We start from the raw sequence: 25388 nt of genomic DNA, 5'->3' as shown, positions 1-25388 counted from the left end.
GGAGAGTGGTATGTAAACTGCAGAGAACATGTTGAAGTGATATGCTTTATAGAAGTACAACTTTATAATTAGAAGTAAGATTTCCTATGGTATGTGTTGAAACATATATACCTATGCATAGTCTCACTTTTCTTAAAACATTTGTTTTATAAATCATGACAATTTAATTGATTTTCTTTCTCTATTTTTTTCAATCTGCAGGACTGGTGTAACGGATGTTTTCATTCAAGAAATCCAACTATTCAACATTGAAGACTTAGGAACCACGTGATGAAGATGGAAAAGGTTTTTTTTTCCAAGTCCAATTAAAAAAAAAAAATTATTATCACAACCCAAATTCATGACGTATGAAATTTCTTATTGATTTTCATTAAAATTGGTTGCAAAAAGAGAAGCTATAAACATACAAATAGGAGCAGCGGATTGAAGTTGCTTGAAAGTGGGGGGGGGGGGGCACAGGGAAAATGCTGTTTTATGTGAAATTTTTAAAAAGTTGCGAGCAAGCAAAATTTTGACATTTTAAAAACAAATATCCAATTTTGTGATAGATTTCGACAAAATATTCAAAATGATATATTTCACCCTTTGCTTTCCTTTTTCTTTTTTCCCCTTGGTCGTGATTTTTTTTTTTTTGGGGGGGGGCAAGAGCATTGGCGGCGGAAGGCAAAAAATTTAGGGGGTCCACCTGAATTTATCCACCTAAATCTTAGAAGGGACCACAAAAATTTCCAGCAAAAAAAAGGTTGTCAACCACAATTTTAGGGGGGGCACAACAATTTTTAAGGGGGGGTCTACCTGAATTTAGGGGGGACGCAGGAAAAAAAATTGACGAGCAAAAAAAAAAAGATTCTCAACAAAAAATTTAGGAGGGGGGACTGTCCCCCACCTCAAATTTAGGGGGGACAGGTCCCCCTATCCCACCGCTTCCACCGCCTATGGGCAAGAGTCCTTCAAGCCCCCCCCTCCATCTGTACGAATCTGCTTATATACCCCACTCACATGAATTATTAAACTTAATGCACACAGGATTTCCTTCAGAAGTATATTATAGAAATGAAAATATTGTTTTCTTGTTTCAAAGGGCACTCGTCATGGTGACCATAAAACAGATCCTTCTCAAGTGAAAGGGGCACAGAACAAATTCTTTAGAAGCGCTCTTCTTGGGTAAAAAGGGGCAGTGATTCAAGAAAGGGCACTTTCAAGAAGGCGAGGGGGCACTTTGTATTACATGAAACGGGCTCTCAGATGGAAAGGCACAGAACACGTGGGGGGCATTTTTGGGTGAAAAATTGCATATAAGGAAGAGCACTAATTGGTATTACCTAAAACAGGTTCTCATCAGGTGAAAGGGACACAGTACACGTTCGTGAGGGGGCATTTTCTTGCATAAAAAGGCACTTTTCAGTGCTTCAAAAAGTAGGGGGAATTGTGCCCCCCCAGCATACAAAAACATATTTATTTTGGTTCAAACTATTAACATACGCTTAAGAAAAAGGTAAAGCTTAATCCTCTGATAATGTGATTTTTTTCTGGATAATTAATAAAATTCACCACTAACCAGAAAATTCCTTCATGTCTTTCATTTGTGTTCATATAGTATTTGTACCGAGCTAAAATGAAAGGGATTTGGAATTGGCAAAATTCAAAGTGAGACGGAGATCGAGAGAGGGAAAGAGTGATGAGAAGTGGGTTGAAAAGAGATGAGAAAGAAATGGAGGGGCACATAATTATGAAGAGATAATTTAGAGGGGGTGGTGAGAGAGCTGGTGTTGGAAGTAGGAACAAAAGGGGTGGAAGAGAAATAAGACGAGATTTTTGGAAACCAGGAGACAGATAACAAGTGGGAAAATAAGAAGGAAATATATGAAAAGTTAAGTTGCAAAAGGGGCTAGGGCCACTCCAAGAAAATCATTTTTTTTTTATTCTCCCATATTGCAATATTCTTATGCGAAAATGAATTTTCATGATACCCTACCATTAGAAATTCAAAATTGGGTATAAAAGAAATCTACTTATCTTCATATTTTTTAAAGATATTATTTTCCAGAAAAATTATGAATGGACCTAACCCCTTTTGAAAAAAGTGAATTTTCTTTTTTTAGTTCACTTTTTATGGGAATTTCAACTTTTCTATGGTATCATCTTATAGAGCTACTAAAAATCAATTAACATAAAAATCAAATTTGATTAAAAATGGACCTAACCCCTTTTAAAAGTGAGCTCTTCATATGTAGGAGAAGGGCGGCACAAAAGAACATGAGTGGGAAAATGATTAAATGGAAAAAAAGGGACAGGAAACATATTGAGCATGATAAACTGGGGCCCGTTTCATCATGAGTTACAAGTATGGTAACTACGAATACCAATCATAATCAAGCTTCCCACGGTTATCACAATAATAGCGATGTTTAAATAGCTCAGTGTAATTCATTATGAAACGGACGCCAGAAGAAAGCAGGCACGGGGATCATGAAGATTTTTTTTTTTTACTTCTCCAAATTAAATTTGTAACAAGAAATTACTCTTTGTATTACCATCATTGTAATAACCATGATTTGCCCCCACCCCACCACCTTTTTACCTAATCGCGACTTGATCTACTCTTTTCATCTTCCCTTTTAGAATTAGCATAGGCCTATAAGACGCAATACAAACATTGTTTTGTTTTTAATTGATATCGCTTGTGATATCGATACTTTATAAAGCGCAACGTATCGTCTCAGATTTGCGCTTGCTTGATTCGCTGAATCCTTCGCGTCACAAGCGCGTAACAAAATGAATACATTAATAAATTTGCCAAGTTGACCTTTGTCATTGCGCTGGTGTGCGTATTGTCTAATACACGTACAAAACCACAGTTGACGAGGGAGCATCGTACGAAATTAATATTAATGGGGGCTTATTTTAGCTTCTAATGGATTAAACAAAATGGCGGTAGCTTCGGGGGCCTGGACTGTGCGTTAAACGTCCCATTTCTATGCCTTATAAAAGGAGCGTTTTTTGTACACAACAAATTGATATGCAGTGAGTTTGATCACACCTATTGCGAAAATGTATCACCCCTACGTTGTAACACAGTCAGCTATGTGCACTCAGGGTCACTCCGTGACCTGTGTGTGCGTTCAAGAGTTGTACACGATTTTCTGTCTCATTTAGGCAGAAATCTTTCACAATGTTCTATATTTTAGAATTAAATTTAACAATTTCAGCAGTTTTTTTTTAAATCTAAACACGTACGTGGCACACGGCATAAAATGTCATATTTGTATGCAGTATTTGCTGCCCCTACTGTTAGAATATTTGTACTGCCTCAGTGAATTTTGCCTCAGTAGCGGCGCCTATAAGTATCAGTAATGTTTTATTATTCCGAAAACGGCACTTTCAGCACTTACTCTACGAAATTATCAGTCCATGATATCTCGATCGGGAAAACTTTGATGAATATAATCCCCAGGATAACACATTGTGAAAAAAAATCTCGTAATGGGTGGGACAACTCGGCCCGCGGTCCCAGTTGCCCCGACCCCTTGAAATAATTACTTGATTAAGTCTCATTTAAGGGAATAAAGTTGCTCATTTGAGTCACTACGTACAGTATAAGTTCCAGCCATTAACCAAATGATGACGGCTAATTTTGCTAAATCGACATGTTCGATATATACAAGCCAGAATTTACAAAAATGCTAGACTCTGCCGTCTTCTTTAAAAAAGTTTTTGGTGCCAAAACATCCTGTGATTAATTCTTAACCATCAATATAATACTTAGTGTTCGTTTCAAGTTATGTGTTCATCTGAGAGTGGAAAGAATTACATCAGAAATGCGTAATCTTTTAGTTTTTTTTAAGATTGATGACAACATTTTATCATGAGTCAGTAATATTTTTTTTCTTGTATTAAAAAAAAACAGCCCCGTCTTTAAGCTCCCTGACTTAGGTGGGGCAGTCAAGGATCATACGCCTACGTGTACAAATTGGGTCAATAAAGTATTTAAATTATATATAATGTGATTAAGATGAGTTGTAAAAAAGAAAAGAAAATGGTGAACTATGGTGTATTGGTTAATAAGATGCAAGTTTCAAAGGAAATTTTTCACAGGTTTGCTTCAATACCTCTTAAAAAAAATCGTAACTAACTGGTCAGGAATTTTACACTTTTCTCTATCATAGCTCAGGGGGCGTTTCATGAAAGGACTTGTCGGACGTTTTATCCGACAAGTCCCATTTTATCCGACAGTTACCATAGGAACAGTGCCTCTCAGCCAATCAAAATCATGGAAAGATGTCAGATCTGACAACTTGTCGCGGATGAAAATATTGATGAAACGCTCCCCAGTCTGAATGCCGAACATGAACACTAAATAATTGGTTCCCTTATGGCGTGCCGTAGATGTTATATTTATATTGTTGTTTTTCTACTGTATGACTGACTGTCAGACGCCGCGCATCCCGCGCTCTGATCCGAAAAATGGCGCATGAAAATCATGGTCTTCCTCCAGAGGAACACATCGATCACTGGAATGAAGCAACTAACATTTACATGGTTGTCATCGTCGTTTCGCTTTGGTTCTTTTTCTACGTCCGAAAGTAAGTTTCGATTTTCTTTGACTAATTTTACTAGAGTCGTGTAGCGTTCTACCCGGTTGATACGGTACGGTCTTAGCGCGTGCGATTCTAGTGCATACTCCGTTGTGCAAATTAATAGAGCCAAACATATTTATGTGTTGGGCTCCGAGTAGTATCCCGTCATAATAAGTGAAGTCATAAGTCAAAACGGCAAGACTTCCATATGTCCTCTCCACTAAAATTGAAAAAAAAATATGGAGAAGGTTTATCAAGAATTATCTAACATATATCTAACCCTTATAAAAATCGCCAATGGTATTTGAATGGTGCCGAATGGTAGTTGAATGGTGGTCTGAATGGTAAATGGTACGCGAATGGTATTTAAGTGGTGTTTCAATGGTAAGTTCTTAATGGTAATTGGTAGTTTATTCAATGGTAAATGGTATACCATATACCCAATGGTGTCTCAGTGGTATGTGTCTAATGGTATGATTAGTATGATGAATGGTATACCATACACCCAACGGTGTCTCAGTGGTATTCAATGGTGTCTCAGTGGTATGTGCTTGTAATGGTATGATTGGTATGATGAATAGTATACCATACACCCAATGGTGTCTCAGTGGTATACAATGGTGTCTCAGTGGTATTCAATGGTGTATCAGTAGTATGTGCCTGTAATGGTATGATTGGTATACCATACACCCAATGGTGTCTCAGTGGTATTCAATAGTGTCTCAGTAGTATGTGCCTCTAATGGTTTGACTGGTATACCATACACCCAATGGTGTCTCAGTGGTGTACAATGGTGCTCAGTGGTATTCAATGGTGTCTCAGTAGTATGTGCCTCTATAATGGTATGATGAATGGTATACCATACACCCAATGGTGTCTCAGTGGTATACAATGGTGTCTCAGTGGTGGTCAATGGTGTCTCAGTAGTATGTGCCTCTAATGGTTTGACTGGTATACCATACACCCAATGGTGTCTCAGTGGTGTACAATGGTGTCTCAGTGGTATTCAATGGTGTCTCAGTAGTATGTGCCTCTATAATGGTATGATGAATGGTATACCATACACCCAATGGTGTCTCAGTGGTATTCAATAGTGTCTCAGTACTATGTGCCTCTAATGGTTTGACTGGTATACCATACACCCAATGGTGTCTCAGTGGTGTACAATGGTGTCTCAGTGGTATTCAATGGTGTCTCAGTAGTATGTGCCTCTATAATGGTATGATGAATGGTATACCATACACCCAATGGTGTCTCAGTGGTATACAATTGTGTCTCAGTGGTATACAATGGTGTCTCAGTGGTGGTCAATGGTGTCTCAGTAGTATGTGCCTCTATAATGGTATGATGAATGGTATACCATACACCCAATGGTGTCTCAGTGGTATACAATGGTGTCTCAGTGGTATTCAATGGTGTCTCAGTAGTATGTGCCTCTATAATGGTATGATGAATGGTATACCATACACCCAATGGTGTCTCAGTGGTATACAATGTTGTCTCAGTGATATTCAATAGTGTCTCAGTAGTATGTGCCGCTATAGTGGTATGACTGGTATGGTGAATGGTATACCATATACTCAATGGTGTCTCAGTGATATCCAATAGTCTCAGTGGCATATGCCTAATGATATGATTGGTATCAATGGTGTACCATATGCCCAATATTGTGTCTTAGTAGTATGTGCCTAGTGGTATAATCATTGGATAGTTGTTGGATAATTGTAATGCCATAGTGGCTTAGTGGTGTGTGCCTAATGAATGTCATTTGTGTTAATGGAGAATGGTATGCCCAATTGCATTACCCAATAACATAATTTCGAAGATTTAAAGAAAATATATCAAAGATTTAAAAGTATTTAGAGTTAATAAAATTTTTGAGTCGTGACTTTTATGCGAGCAGCTTCCCCTAATCAAGTGTAATCGCTCATGATGGTAAACATGGTCTCTTGCATTCTTTTAAATTGTCTTTGTCCTTATTAAGTAAAAGGTCTATATGTGTTTAAATATAATTGATCCAGTGGTTATAATACAATACTATAAATTTGTATATTTTACGATTGTACATATTACCTTCTAAATTTAAATCTGATGCAATGGGTGCAAAATCAAAATCAATCGGTCAATGAAATCTTATTTGATAAAAAGGGTTTTAATTGTACCTTAATACCAACGGACAAATTATTTCACAGCCGCTCCCGAAAGTTCCCTGTAATCATTTACCATTAAAATCTTGAAATTCAAACATGCACGTTTTATAGGGAGCATGAAGAAGATGCGTATCGTGCTAAATAGAAAATTGTACATTGATCACCATCCTCTCTTTTTCCCTTTGTTTCCTTTCGCTTTTTGTTTCTTGGTAGTCAAAATTAATGAACGGCATGAATGTAGCTCCTCTATCGTACGGTATACTGTTCGTTTTTATTTTAAACTACGTTCTTCATATTTTTATTTTCAAAGTTTTATTCTATTTAATTTATAATCATTTTGCTTATTTATGGCCGCTTTTTATGAAGAGAACTATATCTGGAGTGTTCCAAACTTAGATATTTGCAATTAATCCCAAGATACAAATTTATAGGTTATATACATTAATTTTATCTAAAACATATCAATTTGGATTTTTTTGATGGAAGAAACAATAAATCAGTTGCAAGTTTGCAATGAAAAGTATGACTTTCAATTGATTTTGGAGTGTGAAATTGATTTTCGTTCGATTGAAAGTTTCTTGCAATGCCCGCGGCCCATATTTTGCTCAAAATGAATTCACTGTTGGTTGTCTTGGTCCCCCAACCTATATCAAATTCCCATCCGCAAACCCTGATATGGTCAGTCTGCAACGTCCAAAGCCCCCTCCGAACCCATTTGTACCTTATAGCTGCTTCCAATCATGAATTATTCCTCTCTTTTTTTTTACAAATGATATTTTCAAAATTCTAATTCTATTTTTAGGCCCTAATTATTCTTTCTCACGGACGGCGTTCATAAAGAGGAGAGCTATTCTATAGGACGGTCATTACTTGATTGAAATGATTTATCCATATTGTCTTGCTCCCCCACCCCTATCAAAATTCCCTGCCGCCATACAGGGTATAGTACAATGTAACAGAAAAGAAATATACTGAATGAAATCTCTATTTCAATCAAAACAAAAGCAAATTGAAAGGGAAGAGGAATGAGTAAAAAATATACATATAAAGGGAAAAAACAAGAAAAGAAAAAGGCAGAGGAGAAAAGAAAAAAAGACAACGAAAATAAAAAAAGAAAAGAAGAGAAAAGAAAAGGAAAAAAATGAAGGGATCGAAAACTATTTTTCATAGATTCCAAGATCCAAGGGAAACCCTGGCAAAAATTGATCTCACGCCATCATGGTTTCCAACCACGAACCAATCGAGAGGAAAAAGAAGACACCCCTGATTTGGGTTTGATTCACCCCCCCCCCACCCATATCGGGATGTTTATTTATCTTGGCGAAGAAGTCCCCTCCCCCAGATTTGGTCATAATTTATCCCCCCCCCCATATGTGTTGGCGAGCAGGGCCGCTTGGCTGCTTGCCAGGTAGCTCTATTATAAATACGTATTGTTCTCGCACGCACGCGCGAACGTCTAACCGCCGAGTGCAATATTTGAAAAAGAAAACTCGATCTACCGGTAGGCCTACTACCGTTTTGCTGTTGATAAGTCCGTCGATAATTCATCAAAAACTAAAGGAACACGGGTCAGATTCGGACAGCGACTTCAAAGTCATTTGTAGAAGGCTAAACAGTAAGTTCTATAACAATTTTCTTTGATTTATTTCTCAAATTGTCTCAAAATGTTAGATGTCGTTGTACTGCCACGACATGCACGACCACTGCACTGCCACCGTCACTGCCCCGTTGGCGCTGGCCGCTGCTCTACGGGCCGGGACGTGGCTTTGACGATAGGGAGTGCTTATGGTTTTTATGCTTTGTATTGGCAGAGTTTAGCTCGGCGAGCAGTGAATAGTAATTCGCTCATATTGCCTGATGTTTATTGTCAATGTTTTACAAAAACCATCTCTGAATAGGCCTACATTGAATTCATGAATGAATGATTTGTTAATGCTAATGTCAAGACTGTCAAAGTTTTAATTGTGAAATAGACCGTTACTGCACACGTTAATTCACTGAAATTGAAAACTTGCCGACAAATATTGCTTTGAAATTAGGCTTATAATTTGTTGTTGATAGATGTTGGTATTGAAATGAGATAAAATGGAGGTGAAACATGGGTCCTAAAGTTTAAAAAATGATAAAGGCTACGCAGGTCTATAACTTAGCTATACTGTTCACCACAACGGCAAATTGTCCATAGACTGTGTACAACGGATAGATCGTCTCCGCACAGCGATTCGAAGACCGCTGATTGGTCAATCGCGCAGATCACGTCATGATCACGTGGTCCGAAAAATAATTCCTTCGGACTGCGTGCGGAAGTATCGATAGCGATAACGATATCCGGTCATGATGTGTACGCGGTAAATGGTCTTGGTTCGTAATCGGATCGCTCCGGTATCGATCAAAAATTATCGAAACTCTGCAATTTCATGCATATTCACGCGAGGCTCCGAAACCAGGAAGCCAATTGACTTTGTGCACGTTGCGATAGACTCTACAAATTCCAACGAACACGATGACATATAGACGCTAATTTGTAAGATTTTGAAAAAAAAGCAAAAAGTAATCGAAAATCTCTTACCTGTGCGGTATCGGTGAGAAAATAGATCCTCCGAGAATACCTTTCATAAAAGTGAAATTCTAGGTCGATTTTGGTACGAGGTGATAGAGAATTGCACACTTGTTTTGGTGGAATTCTGTGTGGGGAAATAAAAGGCTTGCACTGCGCATGCTTACTATATTTTCATTCATAAATTGGTTCTCGGCAGTGGCTGGATGACGTCATGTAATAAGCAAAAATGTACACGACCGCTACGTTCACGCTCCGCTATCCGTTGTACACAATTTGTCGCTGTGTAATTGCACATACTATTTCAATGGTAAAATGTGCACTTTGTGTGTGGAACTGTGACTGGACGGAGTGACAAACGATTCCTATTCAATTTTTCTACAGAGGCTGCAATAATTATGCAGAGAAAACTGGCGCTAATGCAGTTTTGCACCGGCCGATTACCAGCATACCTCATCACCAAAACTTGTTCCCAAATGTCATGACAGGTCTCTCAGTCACATTTCTATGTTAATATACCCACCGCTTTTCAAAATATTGGGAACGGCTATATTTAGTCTTGATCTCGACGTCGTTGATCTAATCCGTAGACATCACTTCGCGATCGCTGGGATTCGCCTTAATATATATATGGACTGAAGTTAGCAACCAAATCATGCTAACATGTGGCGAACAAACTGCCAGCATGCCGCATGCGAATCTTTTGATCGCATAACTTCGGTCCATATCAACATGACGGCGAATCCAAGCGATCCGCAATATTTTGAAAAGTGGTGGGCATATTGAATATTGATCTCAAAATGTGTGTAGACAACTCTGGTGGGGAGTTTTGCTCGAAGTTGCATGCACAACAAACAATTGTCCATAGACTGTGTACAACGGATAGATCGTCTCCGCACAGCGATTCGAAGACCGCTGATCGGTCAATCGCGCAGATCACGTCATGACCACATGGTCCCAAAAATAATTCCTTTGGACTGCGTGCGGAAATAGCGATAACGATATCCGGTCATGTTGTGTACGCGGTAAATGGTCTTGGTTCGTGATCGGATCGCTCCGGTATCGATCAAAAATTATCGAAACTCTGCAATTTCATGCATATTCACGCGACGCTCTGAAACCCGGAAGCCAATTGACTTTTTGCACGTTGCGATAGACTCTACAAATTCCAAGGAACACAATGACATATAGACGCTAATTCGTAAAATTTTGATGGAAAAGCAAGAAGTATTTGAAATTCGCTTACCTGTGCGGTATCGGTGAGAAAATAGATCCTCCGAGAATACCTTTCATAATTCATATAAAATATGCGAAATTGAAATTCTAGGTCGATTTTGGTACGAGGTGATAGGGAATTGCACACTTGTTTTGGTGGAATTCTGTGTGGGGAAACAAAAGGCTTGCACTGCGCATGCTTACTATATTTTCATTCATAAATTGGTTCTCGGCAGTGGCTGGATGACGTCATGTAATAAGCAAAAATGTACACGACCACTACGTTCACGCTCCGCTATCCGTTGTACACAATTGTTCACTGTGAGTTGGCTGGTGTGAAACTGCATTAGTGCGGGAGGGTATTCTTAGATCCTTTCATGGGGCTAGGCATATCAATTTTTTAAAGTAAATTTTATCCTTTTTTAAAGTTAAGTTTGTCCTGTGATCACATTTTATCTGTTTTTATTTATTTACTGATCAAAACTTGCCTAAAAACGTCTGGAGTCCATCCACTGGCATATGATTGTCCATGAACAGATCCATGATTTCTCAAAGGGGGTAGTGGGGCACATTTTCCCAAGGAAACTTTAAATAACAAGCAAACCAAAAAAGAGATCCTCTTGTATGAGACAATATTTTTAATATAAATATTTGCTGTAACTTTCGAAGGGGGGGGGGAACACTTGTGTAAGAAAGCCACATTTTTATCAAACACATCGACTATTGCTCTCTAGGTGGGGGCACAGGTCAAATGTGCCCTCTTGGATCTGCTTCTGCGGTTGTCAATACCAGAAAAATGGAATTTATGTCATCGATTACCCTCTTGAAAATTGCTGCTATAGACATTTGATTTCAGATGACCTAGCTTTTACTAGTATAAAGCATGCACAGTTATAATACAGCCTTGTCTGAACTACGCTGAATACTATCACATTTCCTTATTTTTATCCTGAATTCTGGGCTGGTAATCAGAGATCCATGAAAAATATCTTTAACATAAGTTCTAAGATCATTTTTTTTCTATTACTATATTAGTATTCTATTTTTGCTTGTATCTGCACATACATGCAGATTTTACAACTCTCAAATTGATTTTATTTCATTTTCAAAGTTTGGACGACGGATACACTGGATGATAAGGTAGATGGTCCAGCCTTATCTGGGAATGACACGACGGGTGTTGAACACAGAAAACGTGCCATGTACAAGAAACAATTGGAGTTTATGAAAGGTAGGTGTGTAAGAATTTTCTTCAGTAGAAAAAATTGCAAAGCTTCATGAGATAAAACAGATTGTATTCCTGCAGTGGCATAGCTGGAAAAAAAAACCTTGTCAGGAATGGTAAAAAATCCTGAGAAAGGACAAATGTCATCCCTATTTAGAGGAGCACAAGTCTTTTCTGACACCCCCCCCCCAGAAAAAATATCAGTATGTTGGCTGAGGGGGGAAGGGTGGACAATTTGTCCCCAGGTATTCATTTGTTGTGGTATTTTTCATCATTGGGGCAACCTCCCATTAGATAGGTTATTGTCTACCCATCTATGGTTAAACATAAATTTATTTATCATATTTTACCAAATGTTTTGTTGATATTTGTTAATTGGTATCATTCAATTGAATGGTAGAGTATACTGCAAATTTCTCGATATATAAAAAAATATATAAACTTCTAAAGAAAGCTTACACACACGACAAGCATTCATATTTTGAACCCTTAGCTAATATACGGTCCTTTGCATTGTTATCATCCAATATTTCTTATTACAGCTTCAAGGAATTAATCCTGCCGGGTACCCATTCACTTCATCTGGGTCTAGTGATGCACAGTGTGGATGAATTTCGGGCTGAAGGAAAACACACCATGGCTAGGACTCAAATTCACGACCCTCTGTTTGGAAGGTGAGAGTCAGAACCACTAACCAGCTGATGTCATATCCCCACTTGTATTTTATTACAAGAAGTCGCGCTAATTTACATTTTGTCCTCCGAGAACTATAAAAAATGGAGTGAAAATTTATTTCAAAGACATGTCCACCCTAACAAAAAAGTTGATTTGATTAAAAAGAGAAAAATCAAACATAAAAATCGGATGAAAAATAAGAAAGGCATGACATTTTAAAGTTTCGCTCAATTTCACTTAATAGTTACATGCACATCCAGGTCGGTATGCAAATGAGGGAACTGATGACATCACTCATTCACTTTTCTTTGTTTTTTAAATATGAAATATTATAATTTTCTCCTCATTGTCCTATGAAATAAAGTTTTATTTTGATTTTTTATTGTCAAATCTGTAAAAATTGAAATATTGTACAATTCAAACAATGAAAACCAAAACAAAAAGTGAGGGACATCATCGATTCTCTCATATGCATGTGGGTAAATTGTGTATATAACTATTTTGTGAAAAATAGGCGAAATTTCAAAATGTCATGACTTTCTTATTTTGCATCCGATTTAGATGAAATATTTTGCATGATGCTTGCCTGATTTTCTCTTTTGATTCAAAACAACCTTTTCTGTGGTGGACTTTACCTTTAATGTGAAGATATGCATTGCTGGAAATAATGATATGATACTTGGGACATATCATACACACATGTATGAAAATATGAAATAATTATTTCATTTTATAGAATAAGCCTAACAAATATTCCTGACGATTGGGTTAATTTTTTACCAAAATGTTGTTCAAATTCAATAACTTTGTTATTATCAGATTTTAATGAAATTTTCAGCATGATCCTTTTCTGATTCATTCTCTCCCTACCAAAATCTCCCCTTTTCTCATGCTTTCTTTCTATGGTCCCCTTCATTCTCCTTATAACTATGTTATATGTAAAATGTAACCGGTCGTCCAACCAATTTGATTGAAGGGCTAGAGGTACTCGAGACTGAAAGCTATGTGATATAATTCAAAGTGTACATCAGACAACAAAAAACACTGAAAATTTCATAAAAATTTGTTGAGGATTAACCAAGTTTTGACGAATTAAAGTTGTTATTTTTTGGTAAAACTGTTCTCTGCAAGTCCTCATGAATATACAAGATCACAATTTATATATTTTTTGTATTATATGAATTTAAATTTTGTCCAAGCTCGGTTGTAAAAAATTACGATTGACTACTGATTTACTGTGTAAGACAATAATCATATTATTTCTCACACATAGTTGAGTTATTCATCTGATTTAACACAACAAAAATAGAAAGAAATTAGTGGGTATCTTGTATATATTATTTTCTATATTTTTTGCAAAAAGGTCTCTATTTTTCTTCTGTTTTTTAGTGTTCTAAATTGAATAATTTTCTTTCCCTATTTCATTATATTTTTTTTTCTATGTGTGATATATTATTTATTTCTTAATGTATCATTATTGTATTTATGATAAACTTTTGGCGTGTTTGTACATTAAATCATTAAAAACAGGTTTTTTTCCGGACTCGAATAACCTTATCGTTCTTAAACCAACCTCTTTCTACAGACTGAATAATCTGATAACTTGCATTTCACGCCGCAAATACGGCGGAAATCGGAAAATCGGAAAATCGGAAAATTCAACCTATAACCTCACATTGCATTTTGGTATGTCAAAAATTGCATCTCGTTAGGAAAATTTTCAAAATTCATGGTAGATCTCACTCATTGTAACAGGTACACATGTTTCGCGATCAGCTGGCGAGATAAAAACCGGCCAGAATATATGTATACTGTGAGATCGCACTTCTTGGTTCACGCACTTAAGCCAGACACGTATGCTATTTTGCCCCATGTTTTTACAAAAAATTTAAACGGATTAACATGGCAATAACCACCTCTCAGAGAGATGGTTATGAGAAACCGTATTTTGTGCGATGCAATTTATTAATAAACCGCATCGCGTCTGTTTCTACAGTTATCCGGGATTCTGGATACTTAGGCGGGTAATACCTTTTAACAATTCTATGTAGAAACATGCCATTGATATATCTTTTTAGGTGAAAAGAAAAAAGAGACCAATTTGGGGGTACTATTTTCCCCCCTTTTGGGGATATTTCATTTCTTCTAGGTGTGGTACACTTTATTCATTTGGCCATGTGAAGGCTATCACACATTTTGAGTTTAATCTTCGAAAAATGGTGTTCATTAGTTTGTTGTCCAAACTCTGTCTTACATGTAAATTTGTTTATAGGAAGATTAACATAATATTTATGTGGAGTGCAATCATTGATCTCTTGTGGAGTCGCACAGTCACATGTATTCATAATATGGTGCTTTTATGCCATACCTGTCAATACTCTTTTGTACTTGAACTTATTAGTAAAAAATGTGTATTAATGTCGTTGAAAGCAATTACACATAACAGATTTAACATCAAGTTTATTGTATTACAAGTATCAGGTTTGTATGCAGAACAGTGGTTTTGCCAAGTACTCAATCCATGTAAAAAGCAATATGAGAGAACAGGTTTATTCTTGGAAATGTTAGTCTTCATTTGTTGTGTTTTTCAATCAAACTCTGTCTTGATGCATGTTTATTTTTAGATAACAAGATTGACAGAGTATAGATATCAATGAGTAGCTAAGTCATATATATTAATAACTTATGTGCTTTATTATAAAGTCTATACTTGTGAATACTCTGTGCCATTTATGCTGTACTTAAACTTCTTATAGTAAAAACATTTTATTGACGTTCTTGAAATAAGTAACTGTTTTCATTTTTTTTCTTGTGTATACTTATTCCATTATTAAGCCTACCATTAACCCCAGAGATATGCTGTTCACCATTGGTCTACCATTCACTGTACTTTATTGGCCTACTATACATTGCACATCGTTGTTCTACTGTCTACCATTCAGTGTAAACCATTGGTCTACCATTGAATTTACACTTGTGGTCTATAGTGTATGACCAATGATGTTATTTGAATGGTTGACTAATAGTATAGTGTGTATGACAGTGTTGTATGGTAAATGGTAGGTCAATGGTGTACAGTGTATGGTAAGCCAATGGTGTATGGTAAGCCTATGGTGTACGGTGAATAGTAGTTCAATGGTGTATGGTAGGCCAATGGTGCACTGTAAATGGTAGGTCAATGGTATACGGTGTATGGTAGAATGGTGTAAAGTGAATGGTCAATCAATGGTGAACGGTGTGTGGTGTACGACGAATGGTAGTTGAATGGTGTATGGTGAGCAGTGAATGGTACACGAATGGTGTACGGTGAATGGTGTACAGTGAATGGTACGCGAATGGTGTACGACGAATGGTAGTTGAATGGTGTATGGTGAGCGGTGAATGGTACACGAATGGTGTACGGCGAATGGTGTACGGTGAATGGTACGCGAATGGTGTAAAGTGAATGGTACGCGAATGGTATACGATGAATGGTACGCGGATGGTGAATGGTACACGAATGGTATATGGTGAATGGTACACGAATGGTGTATGTTGAATGGTAGGCGAATGGTGTAAGGTAATTGGTAGGCCAATGGTGTCCAGTGAATGGTGGCTGAATGGTAAATGGTAGGCCAGTGAATGGTGGCTGAATGGTGAATGGTGGTCAATGGTAAACCTGTCTATAGTGGCCATATGGTAGATCAATGGTGAATGGTGTTTGATCAATGGTATATGAATGGTAAATGGTGCTCATGAATATGGTAATAGTAACGTCCGAATTATTTAAATTAGTTTGAATGGTATACCATTGAGGCTTGAATGGTATACCATTGGTGTATGGTGGGTGCTGTGCGAATGGTATTCCAATGGTATATCAATGGTGTATGATAAATGGTAGTCAATGGTATACCATTCAATTTTTTTTATAAGGGAAGACTTAGTTAGGCACGGCCGTAGTCACTAGATGGCGCTGTCGCGGAAGTGCTCAAAATTTGTACGTAAGTTTCGTCCGCTTGTCAATGAGTGAAATCGCATAGCGATGCGATATCGTCAAAATTAAGCCCCTGTCAGCGCGGATGAATATGATATTTTCTCTTTGTGATTGTCCTCCCGTGCGATGAAAAATATGTCATCGTAATGCATAGGACTTTCGCGAGCTACCGAAGTCATTTTCGTGCCCCAAATTCCATGAAATCTTCCAAAAATAACCATGAAAGTGTCGGTAAGTCAAAAGTGTCGTGAGTTGCTCTCAATTCTTACCTTATTTAGTTGTATTTCTTGCAAAATGGGTCTCGAAGTGTTCTGGATTTTCCGTTGATTGTGAAACTTGAATTGATTTCCTTTCTGTGTCTTGCAGTTAAATTGCAGCGCGGGGAATCGCAAAGGCTGTGGAAGCCCTTCTCAGTGAGGTTTACAAGCTGAGCTGCCCTTGAATTTGGTCGAATTTCGAGCCATTTTAATCGCGCGCACGGGATGATTAATTAACATAACAATTAGCAGATTAGAGATCAAGATTACGTCACGTACGTGCGTACGTGTGATACACAGAAATGAAATAGAACTTGAATCACACGGAATCACAGTCAAGAAATGCTTTGTTTTCTTTGTTTGCTAAATGATTTCCTGAATTTAAAATCATGAATAAACACCAGAGTAATGACATGAAGGAGATAATCATGGTCATATGAGGAATAACTAAATATTTTCTGAAAACGAGTGAATATGATGGGGCAATAATGTGCATGCACTGGAAAATGAACATTCACCTCACTGTCAGTGCCGTGGTGTCAGTCACTCAGACACAGTGCTTTACTGCCTTTTACTGGCATTTTCTTTGCACTGCCGCCGCCACTGGTTTTTCTTTTGCCAACTAGATTAAAACTCATTTATATATTAATATGTTTATTGCAATTTTTGAATAAATGGTAATACAAGTGGAAAAAAATGAAGATAAAAATAATTTGGACTAAAATATGCCATCACCTCCCCCCCTCTAAAAAATACACACTATCTTGAATGACTCGTTTATTTAATTTGCATTGAAAAAATAAATAATTGTATTTATGCACTTTTTTATTTCTCATTCTTTCTGCCAGAATATCAGATGCCATCATGAATAACCTCACCTCCAGATTGAATTCCTAAACATCTTGACAATGACTATCTACTGAGATATCTTGCCTTCTTGAGATTGGAAGTTTTAAGTTCAAGTCAGAGTGACCTAAGGCCCTACTAACAAGAAGAATCCAGATTTACATAAAAACAAATCCCACGAAAGATACAAACTGATTTTACTCTTAATGTGTAGTGTGTATGTGAGACTCTGTGTTTGTGTTTATTTTGAGGAGGACCTCCTGTCTCTGTTTTTATTATTTTATTGACTGAATGAATGATCAATACCTAAAAGTGAGAACTGATTTTTGAGGAGAGTACATTAGTGTATGGTTTTGAGTGAATTTGATTTGAGTAACTGTTTTTCTTTATTATTTTTCTCATGATTATTATTTTGCCTTTTATTTTCTATTTTCAGTTATATATTGTCAGTTACGTACATTAAGTTGAACTTCCAAATTTGATCAAAGTGTTCAATTCTTGGGATAGAATTTTATCAGGTAATAAAACTGAGTTTGATAAATCTAAAAAAGGACACTGAAAAAATATGAACACTTGGAGATGCTCACTAAGAAGAGGAAAAAACATGAAAGGAAATGGAACTTAGTGGATGTTATAGCATGCCTTTCGCAGATCTCCAAGCACCAGGAATCATAGGCGGCGGAAGTGGGGGGGGGGGGTATCCCCCTAAATTTGAGGTGGGGAGGGGACGATTCCATCCCCCTCAATTTTTTGTTGATAACCTTATTTTTTAATTTTTTTTGGCTTGTCAATTTTCAATTTTGTTTCCTGTGTCCCCCCCAAAAAATTATTTGGTCACTATCTTTTTTTTTTCGGGGGGGGGGGGGGGGTCAAAAGATTTTGGCGGTTCCCCCCTAAAATTTTTGGCTTCCCCCACCAATGCCAGGAATGTTGATGTTCAACTGAGAGTTGCTGAAGTGGAATCTCCGTTTGTCTGTGAACTTGTTATAGAGAATGATTATTCCAGGACAAGTTAGATGATATTACCCAGCCCATAGCATACATCCCAACAATGGAATGGAGGCAATATACCCCTGTAATACATGAAGTATCATATTATCAATTGGTACTATCTGGCAATTTGGTGGTTCAATCACAAGCAGAAAAAGTTTAGTAAATTGACACTAGTAAGACAAACAAATATAATACAGCCAAACTGTCTGACCCCTTACTTGACTACTGACTTAACTAATTATTGAAAAATGACAAGGGATGCTTAGGCCCTTTGTAACCATTTCATTGGGCAGACTGAAGCAGATGACTAGAATTCATACTTTCATGAAGATGAAGGAACATCAAAATGATTATTACAATTTAGCAAATATGAATTTATAACACTGTCATGGTTATAAAAAATAATGAATTTCTATCAAGTAAAATGACAATACAATGTAAGACATAACTGCAATAAAGTAATTTCATTTCCAAAAGATATCTTCCATAATTTAATAACCAAATTTCTCAAGATAATATTTCTTCTGCACAAAGTGTATGAAATGCTCAGTGTAAATCATGCTGTTTATAAATCTCTAGGATTTTTTTTTTTTCAAAATGAAAATACATGTAAACTTAATCAAAACCAGGGGTGGTGGATCCAGGATTTATCCTGGGGGGGCACATTTTCAGGATGAAAATTTGTCAAGCAAAAAAGGGCCTTACGGGGGGGGGGATTCTTTGATGAAAATTGCGTATTTTCATTACATCTTGACTGTAGCTCTCAAAGGGGGGGGGGGGGGTTGAGCTAGATGTGCCCTCCCCCAGATCCACCAGTGATAAAAATCAACATTTATGAAAGATTGCATACCTTATATTCTGAATTGGTAAATTCAATGCATATGTCTACAAAATGAAACTGACATGTTTGGATAAATTGCTTATTTTTGTTTCAAGAAAGAATTCATCAACAACAGCTTAGAGTTATTGAGAAAACATCAAGAAAAAATAATATTCTGATATGCAATAACTATATCTATTTTATATATGCTTTTTTTTCCAAAAAATTTAATCCTTGACATGGGGGGGCTGGTTTAGTAGTCAAATTCACCCCCCCCCCCGTTAAGGAAAATGCTTTATCAAAATAAGATTATGCTATCATTTATAAATTACTGCATTTTGGAGCCCATTAGAATTCAAAATGAATCATAGAGGGCAGTGCCACACCTTATTCACTGAAATTAAGGAGGGGCATGCACAGCTGAAAAACTATCAGAAGGGCAATAATTTTCACTGCAATGTTAGATATCCTAAAAAAAATCCTGAAAACACATAAAATGAAATTAAACTCACAGGAAGTGCCCCTGTATACTATTACAGCCCTTGACCTGTATATTCTCAAGGGGTTCAATAATTCCTTCTCTTCCCTTGTAGAGTCGGTTCGGGTGCGAATGTGTCTGAAAAAAAATAAGTAAAAAAAGGATCATTAGTAAAAATTGTAGATAGAACAGAACATATAATTTTTAAAAAATTTAGCAAGCAAAAACAAAGCTTGATCTGGCATTGGAAAATAAAAGGAAATTAATTAACACCGCCCCCCCCCCCCCCCCCCCCCCCGCTTCAACATTTTTTTGTTGTTTGCTTCTGCTTGCAACTTTATAAATTTACCCGATACACCTTTCAAAACTTTTGGCTCCATTATCATGATTATGCCACTGTTCAAGTATTATTTATTTGGAAACCAATGCTAAAACTATAAGGTGAAATGAAATTATATAAAGAAAAAAATATATATTTCACAAAGTATAAAATCATAATGATGTAGGTCATGTTGAAATTAGACCCTGGACTGGACTCAAAATTAGATCAAGTGTAGTGTAGACCAAATGTAAATTAGACAAAGTGTAGACCAAATGGCATTTAGAATTTTTTTAAAACCAAATGGGTCAAGCCCATTTGGTATATGTATAAAGACTAAAATATATGTATATAAGTTAAAAAATATAATTAAGTAGCCTAGGTTGTGCTGAAATTAGACCAACTGGACATTTCACAAAATGAGAATTGGACCAAGTGTAGACCAAATGGGTTTAGCTAATTCGGCATTAGACTAAATGAGAAGTGGGCAAATTGCATGTGAACCAAATGAATATACATATTTACAATGTGGAACTGCATGATATAAAGCCAATTTTATGTACCAGTATTTGACAAAGTAAAAAAATATATAATTATGTAGGTTATGCTGAAATTAGACCAACTGGACATTTCACTAAATGAGAATTAGACCAAGTGTAGACCAAATGGCAATTTAGTTGACCAAATGGGTTTAGCCTATTTGGCATTAGACCAAATAACAAGTGGGCAAACTGCATGTAGACCAAATGAAAATACACCAGAAAACACATTTCACAAGTTGGGACTGATATAGAGAGCCGTAGCAGACGACGGAGATGGGTACATGATCTGCGTCCGCAAAAAACGCGCACGCATCTATGTACTAACATGAAAAACAGCATATGGGAAGATCTGACTAAAAATCGCACATGCGGGGCTATTTGAGAGTCACAGCAGAGGACGGCTAGCAGACGCCGACGGGCGCGCGCATTTAGCGAGCACATCGTGATCGTTTAAACTATCGATAGTAAGGACAGTGCATTAACAGGGACCCGCGATGTCTATGACTTTTTCGACCCATGTTGGTGCTATGAAATTGCTCTTTTTTGCAGTTTAAATGAATTTTACGTAAGTTTTAATTGGTTTCACATGACAAATTAGATATTAAGAAATTTTTTGATATCATTCTTGGGGACAACAAACACATTTTGAAATTCTTGTTGTCCTGCCTATAGTCTAAGAGATTTAAGAAGGAAAAGTCGGATACATACCAAAATATGGCTTTATTCTGTCAAAAATTCGAGTGCAGTGTGTGTAATTCCCAATGGCATCGGTTTATTTAGTCAGAAAAATAAATACCCAATACTCTTGGAGAGTAGACTAGTCGCAATATCGGGCGTTGTGGCGTGCGCCTGTAATCCAAGCTGTGGGGAAGTTACAAATTGATGCAGAGGCATGAGAGGTGAGCCCTGGTCACGTCTCACAACGGCAAATTGTCCATAGACTGTGTACAACGGATAGATCATCTCCGCACAGCGATTCGAAGACCGCTGATTGGTCAATCGCGCAGATCACGTCATGATCACGTGGTTCGAAAAATAATTCCTTCGGACTGCGTGCGGAAGTATCGATAGCGATAACGATATCCGGTCATGATGTGTATGCGGTAAATGGTCTTGGTTCGTGATCGGATCGCTCCGGTATCGAAACTCTGCAATTTCATGCATATTCACGCGACGCTCCGAAACCCGGAAGTCAATTGACTTTGTGCACGTTGCGATAGACTCTACAAATTCCAACGAACACGATGACATATAGACGCTAATTTGTAAGATTTTGACGGAAAAGCAAAAAGTAATAGAAATTCTCTTACCTGTGCAGTATCGGTGAGAAAATAGATCCTCCGAGAATGCCTTTCATAATTCATATAAAATACGCGAAAGTGAAATTCTAGGTCGATTTTGGTACGAGGTGATAGAGAATTGCACACTTGTTTTGGTGGAATTCTGTGCATGTGGGGAAATAAAAGGCTTGCACTGCGCATGCTTACTATATTTTCATTCATAAATTGGTTCTCGGCAGTGGCAGTGGCTGGATGACGTCATATATAATAAGCAAAAATGTACACGACCGCTACGTTCACGCTCTGCTATCCGTTGTACACAATTTGTCGCTGTGCGTCTTTCGGATGGTGACGTTAAAGGTCGGTCCCAGACGTAAATAATCATATCTGATTGATACACGTCTGACAAAACTCTACACACACACACACGATAATTGTTATGAAACCCATGTTTCAACAATTCCTGCTAGCTCAGTGAGTAAGGCGACAGACTGGAGATGCTTCGTTCTGCAGCGAGAGGTTCGAATCCAATTCCCACCGAAGTAAGAAGAAAAAAAAGAAGAAAAAAGAGAAAGACAGAAGGGGGTTTTGGGGAAGTATTTTTTAAAATTAGTGGAGGGGACATATGGAAGTCTTTCCGTCAAAACAAGCTAATTTTACAAGTTAATGTGGGACTTGGCTAGAGCCTATTCTGGCAAATGGAATAGAATGGGGGGGGGGGGAGGGCAAGGGCCAACAATTTCTCAGCCGGAAAAACTTAACTTGGGGTGGCTGCATGGGACTAGAGTCACTAGATACCGGTAGTAGGCCTACTACTATGGACCGGGCAAAAATTATATTTTTAAAAGAAAAGTTGCGAGTGAAGGAGCAAAAATTTCAACATTTTCATAACAAAACTCGAATTTTGTGAAAGATTTCGTAATTTCGACAATATTCAGAAAATGATGTCATTCATTCTTCTCTTTCTTTTTTTAGTTTTTAATGCTCTTTATGCCAATGTGAACAGGGTTTTATTCATGATTTTCATTCATTAAACTGGAATAAAGGTCAATTCCTCTCCAGAAAATGTAAATTTGAATAAATATAGAAAAATCTAACTAGAATAAAACTGAAAATGTCAAAAGAAATTGGATGTAAAATAAGAAAGTTATGATATTTTAAAGTTTCACTTATTTTTCACAAAACAGTGATACACACAACTCAGCTCAGTGACACGCAAATGAGACAATGATGTCCCTCACTCACTGTTTCTTTTGATTTTTTATTGTTTGAATTATACAATATATAATTTTTGGACTGAACCATGAAGTATTAAACAATACCACTTCCATATGTTTAGGGAGGAATTAATTATTGTTTCACTTGACGATGAGAAAATTAGAACATGTCATATTTCATATAATAAAATACAAAAGAAATATTGAGTGGATGACATCAGTCTGCCATTTGCATGCCAACCAGGATGTGCATATATAACTGTTTTGTGAAATTAAGCTTAACTTTGAAATGTCATAACTTATTTTACATCCGATTTTTATGAAATTTCAGCGTAATGCTTGTTGGATTTTTCTATTTTCATTCAAATCAACTTTTTTTTGAGTGGACTTGTCCTTAAACATTTTTCCAATATGTGTTTATGTTTTTCAGGAACAAAGGAAAGATTGTTAGAATGTTGACTATGAAGAAGACAAGAGATCAGACAGATCTTATTAACAGCAGGTATAAAGAAGAGCTACAGCAAGTCAGATTAAGACAACAACTAGAATCATACTACATCTGTAAGTTCCTTTTTTTCCTCCTATGCTGTGCAAGTATTAGATTTCAATATTTTTATGTCAAGGCCACTGTTAAAAAGGATGTATTCTTATATTTCAGCACAAATAAAAAAAAAAGTTTAAAAGGCACAAAAGGGTGGCCTTGGAATTGGATCAGATATTTATAGCCCTTGCAATGTTTAAAAACAGCCCTACAGGTAATACAGAGACTTCATTATTTTCTACACATTCACTGGTGAATCTGGTTCAAGGGAAGAGCATGAAATGAGGAAGATTAAATTTTCTTTTCTTTTCATGAAAAATTGATTTGTTAAATTTTAAGGGACCATCGCATTTTTGTCATTATGGTAATTTTGCTATCCAATGGTAACTACCACGGTAACATCGCTCATCAGCCAATCAAAATCATAGATTTCAGGGAAGTTGGATAGCAAAGTTACGGTAATAGTAACTTTATAACGTGATAGGCCCCGGTGTCGGAAGAGGTTCATCTGGTTGCTGGTTAGTAGAGGGTGTAGAGAAAAACTTTGCCTGTACTTCATTAAAAACACAGGTTAATTACATGTACAAGTACCTCATAAGACTTTTACCAAATGTGCTGTCTAAGGACTGTCAATGTGCCGGTGCCACAAAGTCAACAACATCTCCGTCCAATCTGTTGGGCCATCTGAAAAAGACTACAGCAACTTGTACATAGTAGGTGAATGTTAAGGGTACTCTACCTAAGTTTCATGATTGTATAATGAAGAATCTAATCTTTATCTTATAAATATATCCTCTCTACATGCATGTGTTACTGCTGCTACCATTTTCATTCTGTGTTACCTTTTTTCGTTATTTTATTATTCATGTTTTTATAACAATTTTTCATGCAAAATCACAATATTTGCAATGGATTTACACAGTTAAAACATTCGACCTCCAAAGAAGAATAAAAAAGGCAGATAATATTTAGATAACAAGATAAAGTTTTTAAGAAGAAAGCTCTGAGACGGAAATATTGTTAGTGTTATACTAATATCATCTTTAACACAGCTCGAAAATGGGACCAAGGCAAACCTGTAAGTCAAGAACATCACATCAACTTGAATGGTCTGTGAATGACAAATGAGAGACTCATGAAGGACTTCGCAGATATGCTGGCATCACACTAGACATCCAATGAAAACTTTGTATGGACCATATGGTGAATACTTGAGAGGGGGATGGATTGATGTTCAAAGCTATTCTTGATTGAACACCATGCTCCATCTCAGATGGAAGCTGCCTGAAGCAACAATTTGCTGTGTCAACAGATATCATGAGGCACCTTAGTGAAAGTCCAAGCATCTTTAAGTGGCCCCTCTCATTGGTGTCTTCCAGCAGGAAGTCTACTCAGCGTCCTTTACCCGGGGATGCCACGTCTGAGACCAAAGTCTAATTTCAGAACTTTCCAACATATTTTTGGCCTCCGAAAACGCATTTTTCATGCAGGTAAGGGGTCATTCGAGATGATTTTTAGACTTTTTTAAGTTTAAAGGTCAAGTCCACCTCAGAAAAATGTTGATTTTAATCAATAGAGAAAAATCAGACAACAACAATGCTGAAAATTTCATCAAAATTGGATGTAAAACAAGAAAGTAATGACATTTCAAAGTTTTGCTTATATTTTACAAAATAGTTATATGAACGAGCCAGTTACATCCAAATGAGAGAGTGGATGATGT

General features: G+C 36.9%; 1 protein-coding gene across 1 annotated transcript; it reads left to right on the top strand.

The window, feature by feature from the left end:
* The first annotated feature begins 4340 nt into the window (after window positions 1–4340).
* Window positions 4341–25060, top strand: LOC121425446 (small integral membrane protein 19-like). The gene is made up of 3 exons (XM_041621502.1): window positions 4341–4583; window positions 23555–23685; window positions 24718–25060. Exons 1-3 carry the CDS (start codon window positions 4465–4467, stop codon window positions 24780–24782), a joined length of 315 nt encoding a protein of 104 aa, XP_041477436.1. The 5' UTR covers window positions 4341–4464; the 3' UTR covers window positions 24783–25060.
* Window positions 25061–25388: the final 328 nt, after the last annotated feature.

The sequence above is a fragment of the Lytechinus variegatus genome, chromosome 12 (assembly GCF_018143015.1).
Source record: "Lytechinus variegatus isolate NC3 chromosome 12, Lvar_3.0, whole genome shotgun sequence".
In the NCBI taxonomy this organism is placed as follows: domain Eukaryota; kingdom Metazoa; phylum Echinodermata; class Echinoidea; order Temnopleuroida; family Toxopneustidae; genus Lytechinus; species Lytechinus variegatus.
Note: the sequence above shows the minus strand (reverse complement) of the source record. Positions and strands in the feature narration are given on the sequence as shown.